The sequence below is a fragment of the Oryzias latipes genome, chromosome 21 (assembly GCF_002234675.1).
Source record: "Oryzias latipes chromosome 21, ASM223467v1".
NCBI lineage: Eukaryota > Metazoa > Chordata > Actinopteri > Beloniformes > Adrianichthyidae > Oryzias > Oryzias latipes.
In genome coordinates this window covers 25,172,006-25,181,543 of record NC_019879.2, presented here as the reverse complement: position 1 = coordinate 25,181,543, position 9,538 = coordinate 25,172,006, and the positions used below count along the sequence as shown (strand labels likewise).

General features: G+C 40.8%; 1 protein-coding gene across 1 annotated transcript; it reads right to left on the bottom strand.

Annotated features, from left to right (window-relative positions):
- Window positions 1-1,015: 1,015 nt before the first annotated feature.
- Window positions 1,016-8,601, bottom strand: LOC110017439 (nectin-2-like). Its single transcript, XM_023951175.1, has 5 exons — window positions 8,403-8,601; window positions 3,008-3,340; window positions 2,627-2,926; window positions 1,566-1,683; window positions 1,016-1,055 (listed from the first exon to the last, which is right to left on the bottom strand). Exons 1-5 carry the CDS (start codon window positions 8,545-8,547, stop codon window positions 1,016-1,018), a joined length of 936 nt encoding a protein of 311 aa, XP_023806943.1. The 5' UTR covers window positions 8,548-8,601.
- Between the last annotated feature and the right edge of the window lie 937 nt (window positions 8,602-9,538).

Genomic DNA, 9,538 nt, shown 5'->3' with positions numbered 1-9,538 from the left:
AGTGTGGCTCAGTATAGTGCTTAAGTAGACTGTGGTTGATTGAGTGAATGGTCATTGAGCCTGAATTGTTGCATATTACTTTAAATTATAGTGGCAAAAACGTAGATAGATTTAGATTGAGCCCACAAGTGTACTCAGGCTATAAAGAGTCAGGAGTAGAGCTGTGACGGTGTCGGATTTTTGATCACCGTGGTGATGAACCACCAGGGGGCGCGGTGTCGCGGTTAACCGCAGCCCCCCCCCAAAATAAATAAATAAAAAACACAAAATCCACCAGCGGCCACATCGGAAATAAATACAATTACAACGCTCTATTCTTTATTAACAAATAACAGTAACAACTAACTACTACCTATCGAACTAATTAACTAGCTATGTAGCTATTGTAGATTGACTGTGACTGTATGAGCGTGGTGCGTCGTGTGTAGGACTAGGAGGAAGAAGTGCGCGCACGTGTGTTGGGGGTGCGTGTTGAATCTTCTGCAGGGGGCTGCTCTCTAGCTGCACACCAGCCTTCACCTGTGCTCTCTGGTACAGACATCTTCTCAGAATATTATATATTGCCCAATAATAAACGAGACTGCAGTCACTTTGTCACCTTTCCAGTAGCCATGAAGCCTGACACCCATGAAGAATGCGGGGCTCCGCCTTTATTTATAGACACGTAGGTTGCGCTGCACAAAATAGTTCCCAAACAAAAAAATGTAGTGATATTCATGGAAATCTAACAGCCCGCATTCATGTTTGGTGTTATAGAGTAACTGGGAACAGTAATAACCCCCCCCCCCCCCCCCCCCCCCCCCCCGAAACACCAGTTGCCGTGTCGGGCACTCAACAACACACGCAGCCTGTAATGGAAATGAATACAATGGTAATTAATAATTAGAACGCAGTAAATGTGTTTTATTTCCTCGCAAGACAGAAACTTCTTTTGTAGAATGAGGATGTGTGTGTGTTTCTGAAACAGTGCACATGTGTTGTGTGTAAGTAGAGTGAGCACGTGCGAAGTACTGCTCTAAGAGGCAGTGACAGCCACGCCGCACAGGCGGGTGCGACTAGGAGAGAAGGAGAAGAGTGATAAAAGGTTTCTCATAGAAACCCTTGAAGTCTGAACACAGGACTTGCAGAAAAATAAATTATTACCAAAGATGAATGTGTTTAATGTGTTTATTATAGTTCCAATCATGCACCATATGCAAAACTTTGAAAAAAAAAAACTTTAAAAAAAAAGTGTGGTGATGCGGTTATCATCACAGCCCTAGTCAGGAGACAGAAGATCAGGTCCAAATATAACGTTTGGTAAGGAAGGCAGAATGGCACAAACAATACTTCACACTGAGTGTGGCTCAGTGCAGTGCTTAAGTAGACTGTGGTTGATTCAGTGAATTTTCATTGAGCCTGAATTGTTGCATATTGAATTGTCAATTGAGATTTTCCGTATTACCTTGAATTATAGGAGTCAAAACTTCCATAGGTTAGGTTGAACCCAGAAGTGGACTCAAGCAATGAACAAATACTTTTCAAAAAACATACAGTACCCAAAATGCAAACAACACTGCGTTTACTTTGTGTATCTGGTTAAATGATACCTTGTCCAGGTAACAGTTGCTTTTGGATTAGCATTGGTTTCACACTCATATGAGACTTCGGATCGTTCAACAATGTTGACATTCCCAGGTGGGTCTGCAATAAATACAAAAAGGTTTATGACATTAGAGAAATGTCAGTTCTACAAGGATAACACTAGTTTAAAAGCATTTCTATTTGTAATGAGAAACATGTGCAACTCTGTGCCAAAATGAAGTTGTTCTGCTTAAATTACTAAATATTAACCACAAAAAGCCTTTTTCGTTGTATTAAATATTAGAAAGCAAGAATTAAGGCTCTTCCATGTGGTAATGTTGTATATAAAATCCACATGGCCTACACCCGTGCTGTTCAGGACGTTTTTTAGGCCACTGACCAGTTAAATGACAGACAATACTTTATTTACATTTTTTTAATTACATTTTATTTAATAACGTGATTTTCATTGAAGTGCGTCTTTAAAGAACAGAATAGGTTGAAGTCCGGTCAACTCAAATTCAATGATTTACTCTGGGGGAAAAACAGTAAAGAATGTTAAAGATTAAAGTTAAAGAATAACAAAGAATTAAAGTTCTGCAGAAATAAGAAGCAGAAGATCACAGGACAACACCTAAGCAGACAAGACAGCAAGAGAGGAAAAAGAGCAGAAGAGCCCCATTCTCTGTCTACAGTTTCATTTAAAGGCCTGGTGATGTGTCTCTCTGCACATTGTGCATTCCTTCGTTAACATATCATAATAATCATCATCAATAATCATAACAACAATATGTTCATTTTGGGAACCATTCTTTGGACATTTCGCTGTACATTTTCTACTTCCTTTAAAGCCTTTTTCCTCAATGACACTCTCAAAGGTCACCCTCTGGTCTTCTCACAACAGATATTTTAGAAGGCTCCATAGGTATGAAAGGAGGACATGTTGTCCAACAGTCTTTCCACCTGTGTCCTGTCTTCCCCTCTAGGCCTGCATTCGTTATTCTTTCAGCATTTCTCACCTTCACGGAATAATAAGCTTTAGAGGAAGTTTGAAGATACTTACAGTGGACCTGGATGTTGGTTTCTAAGATTTCTTCGTTTGTTGCCTCACTTGAGATGACACACTTCACTGATTGACCATTCATCTCTCTCCCAGGTTTTCCAAGCAGAGTACTCCATGTGGTGGTCGTACCATTAGCATGCTGAGTTTCCTTAATTTCTTCTCGAACTTTTCCTTCCAAAGAACCTTTGATCCATCTCACCTCTGCCTTCGGCTTAGAAGCAGCAGCCGTGCAGGTTGCAAGTGGAACCTCCTCATTTCCCTCTAAGGGTGTATAATCCATCAGATTTGTGATTGGGGGCACTAAAGGAATACCAGTAAAACCAAGATGTTGCAGTAACAACAGTAACAAAATGCAGAACAATGTAAACAGTCAGATCTTACCAAGTATTACAAGTTGTGAATTTCTGCTTGGTGTTCCACCAGGGAACAAGCTGAAGATGCATGTGTAGCTTCCTTCATCCTTCAGTGTCGGATTAGAAAACTTTAGGGTTCCATTTTTATCATTGAAATTTCCAATAAATTCAAATCTGAAATCCTTTTCATTTCTATACTTGAGTCCAATCATGGGCTGAATTATCAAGAAAACATCATCTGGAGCTTTTCCTTTGATCGTTCTCTGCCATGTGATCTGGGAAAGACGATCATTTGTGATTATTTGGCAGGGTAAGATGGCGGAGGATCCAAACATCACAACCACATCTCCAACCTGGACAGCTGGTAAAGAGAATAAAACATGACTTTAATACAAAAATCTGTCCAAAGTCTGGATTAAAGAAAGATAGTTTGTACCTTGATTGCTACACCACCATCTACTCAATACACCAAATTTAACAACAAAACATTTTCCAACTTATCTGTGTTTTCTACTTCTAATGGTTTGGACTATGGGCTGTTTTTTTCTTCAATTAAAGCCTTGGTCACATGCACCCATACAGTGGAGTGACCCGTACGAGTGCAGATTTATTTTGGTTGTGGGGGCATAGACAGGAGCGGCCAAATCTTAAGTGGAGTGCAGGTTTGTCCTCCTCAGTCTGCAGGATTTCAGGGGGGTTGAAAAAAAATCTGTACAAAACGTCTGCATTTCACCTACTTCACTTTTACTTACACTTGTGTGTTGTAGAAGTGTCCGCTACAGCCTGTTGCCCATAGCATGCTTGTAGAAAATGAACATTTTGGCTCTACACACTCGCTATGACCTTGGTATTTCATGCGGGCCACCTGCATGCCCCTTACAGGTTTGCTAATCTTTTGCCCACTGTATGTGGGCAAAAGATTAGCAAACCTGTATTAGCCAAACAATGGACGAATCAAGGTGTGACATCACCCACACAAAATGGGCTCTTACCTCCAGCTCTCGTGAAATGAGGCAAAATCCCTCACCATTGCTTCCTGACGGGCGTCGCCATGTTGAAACCAGTCAACAGTGATTGGTCCGAGTCTCTCTGAGTGATTGTATCTATGGCAATAGCGACGGTAGTTGCCACAGATACGATGACTCGGAGCGAGTCGGACCAATTACTGTCAACTGGTTTCAAAATGGCGGAGCACTAATCAGGAAGCAATGGTACTTCCTATTTGGGAAACAAGAAGGGAGGGGTTGAGCTGTCCATTGTTTTTTTAGTCAATGGTTCTGAAAAAGGTTTTACCCTTAACACCAGAGCTGTATCTCCAGTGCTCTCACTCTTTGAATAACTGTAGCTCTTCATCTGTTTGCACAATTAACACTTAACTTCTGTAAAGTGCTGCATATCAGAGTAAAGCTGCTTTTCTGAACTTTCACAGTCTGTTGGAATTTCGTTAATTAAGCATTAGTCAACGATAATTCAAATGGCACATTTTAATTCCTGTTGATAGCAATATAATAAAGCTCTGAAGCTTTATTATAATAGCTCTGAATATACTGAAGCTATTGTCACCAGTACAGAAAGTTTGGTGAAAATAGCTTCATTATCTTTAGAGCTATTGAGCACCTTTATTATGGATCATATCTCTGATAACATTTGAAAAACTTTATACAATAAAATAAAATAAAGATGAATTTTCTCGCAAAATATTGATTGTAGCATGAATTTGCTGATGAGTCTTCATTACCAGCTCATTTAAATGTAGACATTAATTCGGTTTTGAGAGATCATGTCAAGGTTTGAGTTTGTTTTGTCTGGGTTTTTGCTTTAGTTCTTGTTCTGTCTTGTTGTTCTGTTTCCTGTTTTATTTTGAAAGGTTTCCTGTCTTGTCTTGTTTCTTGTGCTTTACTTCCTTTGGTCCCCATCTGCCCTGATCGGGTTCACCTGTGTCTTGTCTGCCCTGTCTGTATATAAGTCTTGTCTCTGCCTTCCTCTTGTACTGGTCCATTAACTTCTGGTCATGGTGTTAACGTCCTCTTGTTTTAGCGTCCTTGTTCCATGTCCTTCCCCACGTCATAGTAAGTTTTTGTTTTGTCATCCTGCTCGGCAGCGCTTTTTGTTAAATAAACCCTATAGTCCTGAACCCGTTGGCCTCCCGTCTCTGCGTCTGGGTCCTACCGGCTCTCGAGCTTCCACCGCACATGACAGATCATTAACTTTTACCAAATAGTCTTTGCTCTGCATGTCTGCATTTACAGTTGGAAGAGAACACTTCTCAATAACAGGCAGAAAACAACAATATTTTTTCTTTTGAAATGCATTTGTCGTTCACTCTCTGTGTTAATACAAAATGATTGAGATACTTGCTGACAGATTTGAACATTTATCAGAGTTATTGAAGCAGGCAGTCTGTATCTGTGACTCTCTTTTTTAACTTTACCAAACCAATATTTTTCTTATTTTCATAGCAGCAATAATAATAATAGTAATAATAAGTGAATAATAATGAAAAAGAATGAATAATAAGTGTCCCCTAAATTAAATCTTATTTTCCCCTCTCGAAAATATTGCGGTCATGATCATAGAAACGTGATCACCGATGTTTTAGCCCAGTGGAATTTTCAGAATAAAAGCATAACAACTTCCGTTGTACGTATACTTCCACTGTGTGTTAAAATGTTTTGTTGTGAGTTAATGTGTTGTGTTGTGAGTTATTAGCCGCGGTTACGTGGGCAAAATCTCTTGATCGGATCAATGGTCGGATTAAAATTCAATCGTGCACATGGGCCCAGAAAACCTTTATCCGATTAGAACAAACGTTCACATGGGTCTCACTTTCGGTCGGAATAAATCATTTGGACATGCGCAGTAGTGTTGAAAATACCGGAAAAGGAAATGAGTCCCACATTATATAACCTTGCTGTCACATACATTCATGCAGCAGCTCGGTAATATACGAGACGATCTTCCAAACGTACTATTATTAATGTTATGAATATTATGAAGGGCCTGTTCACTCATCATTTTAATTTTAATCCGTGTGGTCAGTGCTTTTTCTGTGGAAGAATGGAGCTGGAAGAAGCCAGGCTAAGAGAGGCTAACACGGGCTAAAAACATTTAGCCTTGAATGAACATTAATGCATGGGGGAAATGCAGCAATCTGTATCCTGGCTGCACATAAATATGTGGGAATAACATCAGCCTTTATTTAGTTGGGACACGACTGGAAACACAAATCCACCTGATTGTTTAAACAGTTTCTAAGGACTGAGCGACATTTCTGCTCTGAGAAGTTCACACACCGCCCCAAAACCGCTGTGTGAGCTGGCAGTCCGAGCTCTGCTCGGACACAAGGTTCACCTGAAGCCGTCAGCTCTGCTGCTGAGCTCTGCTCAGAGACACAGTTCGCTCGGTCCACAGGCAGCCGAGCCCGGACTGCGCAGGGTCCAGTTGACGAAGCCCTCCTCCCCAGCACCCCCTCGTGAGTGGTGTAATAGAGAGGGAGAGGCGAAGAGCCAGCGGGGGGAGGGCGGGTCGAGGGCGGAGTGGCGCTTTGCACTGGGCCTCCACAGAGCAGCCGGTCGGTCCTGTTTGAGCTCCAAAGCTTTCTCTGGAGCAAATCACCGTCTGTGCATGACGTTAAACCAGAGTAGTAGTGACACACGATCGGAATGAACCGTTTACATGAAGAACGATCGGATCAACAATCGGCATAACCCGATTCCCAAATCCAGCACCCTGAGACTGTATGCTAGCCGCAAGGAAGAAGGCCGAGGACTAGTGAGCGTTGAAGCCACTATCCAGGATGAAACATCCAAGATGCATGAGTACATCAAGCTCAAGGCCCCAACTGACAGTGTGCTCAGTGAATGTCTCAGGCAATGGAGAGCAGAGGATACAGTGCTGGAGGACAGATCATCATGGGAGGACAAACCTCTGCATGGGATGTACCACCGGACCATAACTGAAGTGGCTGATATCAAGAAGTCCTACCAATGGCAAACAGGGCAAAAATCCTGTGGGACTTCCAGATCCAGACTGATAGGATGGTAATGGCGAACCAACCAGACATTGTAGTGGTGGATAAAGAACAGAGGAAAGCTGTTGTGGTGGATGTGGCAGTGCCAAGCCACATGGGAACATCAGGAAGAAGGAACATGAGAAACTGGAGAAGTACCAGGGACTCAGAGAAGAACTGGAGAAAGCCTGGAAAGTGAAGGTGACAGTGGTGCCTGTGGTAATTGGAGCACTCGGGGCAGTAACCCCCAAGCTGGAGGAGTGGCTACAACATATACCTGGAAAGACCTCAGACCTCTCAGTCCAGAAAAGCGCAGTGCTAGGAACAACTAAGATACTGCGCAGGACCCTCAAGCTACCAGGCCTCTGGTAGAGGACCAGAGCTTGGAGGAGAAACCACCCGCGGAGGGTGAGAGGGGCATATATATATATATATAAACAAACACTCTTTATGAAATCAGTAAAAAATAACCCTCTCTGGGTTCTTTCCATAAAAAGTCAGGAAATATATAGTAACAGTATTTTAGGAAATCAATAATGACCAAATAAATCTCTGTGAGTTGTTCACTGAATTAAAGCTTGTGTTGTCCATGCAAAAACTAATGTAAATGTTCAACTTCAGTTGTGGAGCAGAGTATCTTAAATGACTCATATGAGCAGTCTCTTAGGGTTTTTGTGTTTTCCTTATAAACCGGGTGTGGAGGTTTTCAGGAGGCTAGCTAGACATCACTGTTTGTTCTCTCTGAACAACTTTCTAGGTTAAATGCCTGCATTCTGGATCAATGTTTCCCTTTCCTAACCTTTATGTCACTTTTCCTTTCTGACGGGCATGGGGGGGGGGGGGGGGGGTGTCACGTTCAAATTCTATAACTGGGTCAAAGTAAGGTTGCAGTAGCAACACTTTTAGCTTGGCTCACATTTCAATTCAAATAAGCTTTATTTACATGAGAAACGATTCCAGGGATTCTGTTTTCCATGTTTCCATGAGTCTCCATCATTTGGCCAGGCTAAAAAAAATAATGCAAAAAAATAAAATAAAAAATAAAAGGTCTCTCTCTTGTACTGTTCAGGGGCCGTAGTTTGGGGACCCCTGATCTAAACCATAATTGAATCCAGGTTTGAGCAGTCCATGTCCGCTGGTTTTTGATCAGGACCCGGTCTCAGTGTGAAAAATACGAAAAATGATCCTCTGAGCCCTTTAAGGTTTTTCCTTGTGGATTTTTTCCACATCTGGAACATTTATTTCCTAAAATAAAAACCTGTGAACCACTGAATCGTTTACCAAAATGTTTGTTCTGGAAATCAGAGAATGTTCTAAACATTTGAAGAAAACAAACGTAACTTCTGTAAAGTGAGAATTGTTTCTCTTTTCGTCTTTCCCTTCGTCAAAGAACAAAACAAGAATGGAAACAAACCTTCAACGTGTTTCGTCTGTAGATGAGATGCAGTCAACAAGATGAACATCTTCAAAATGACGGAGAACAGTCCTGCAGAAAAGCACAAACATGTTTTTCTGTATCTGGGTCTTCGGTTGGCTTCAGTCGCTCCAAACGGCTTCATGGTCTCTTCCTCTGTCCCCAAATGACCTCACCCGCTGCTGTCTGCAGATAAAATATGAAGTCAAATCACTTCATAATAAAACTGCTACAGAGTGATGGGTCCGATGTACTGTGTCAACTCATAAAGTCAAACTCTGTGTGTCGAGGTGCGCTGATTCCGTAAGTCACGTGACTCACAGAGGAGGAGCCAAACAAGGAAGCGCATCTTCCAGCTTGTGGCCAGATTCTGCGGTTTTCCACCCAGTTGGGTGATTTTGAATTTGATTGTGTGGAGAACATTTGCTTTGGGCGGGTTTTTATTTGATTCAAAGCAATTACATTGAGTGTTAGGTTAAAGTTCTGTGTTTGCCACAGAAAACAGTCAGAATTAAAGTTCGCATGAACTAAACTGTGATCTACCTGATGCAAGTGTACTGTAACCCAAATGTAAAAAAGTTTATAAAAGTTTGTAAAACAGGATATGTAGGTGTGAATGTCAACAGCTCAGGCTAACAACACTTGCTTATGCATGAAAAACACGTTAGAAGTGGAGATCATTGCTTACTCTTTCCAGTCACTTGTCTCAAACCAAAAATACATGATTACTTTTAAATGCTGCATTGAGCAAATGAAGTTTTAAGATTGTTCTTAAAAATAAAATGATTAAAACTGCTAAAAAAGTAACATAATTTAAAAAAGCTAAGAACAGAAAGTTACAGAATAACTTTAAAAAATCAATATTTAAACAATGTTTTTAATGTTCAAACAAAAATAATCACATTTTAAAATCTGATAACGAGTTAGAAAAGCCAATATATTCCAAATAAATGAAACAACTACAATCAACCCGCTTACATTTATTGTGTTTTATTTTAAAAAATCTAATGTTTTTTTTATTCTTTATTTTCTTTGCACGTCTGCAAAATCTGGAGTCCGGTTTACAGCTACTAACCACTTTTATCTTGGAGAGTACATTTCTTCAAACATCCTTTAGTGCTATTACATTAAATTTC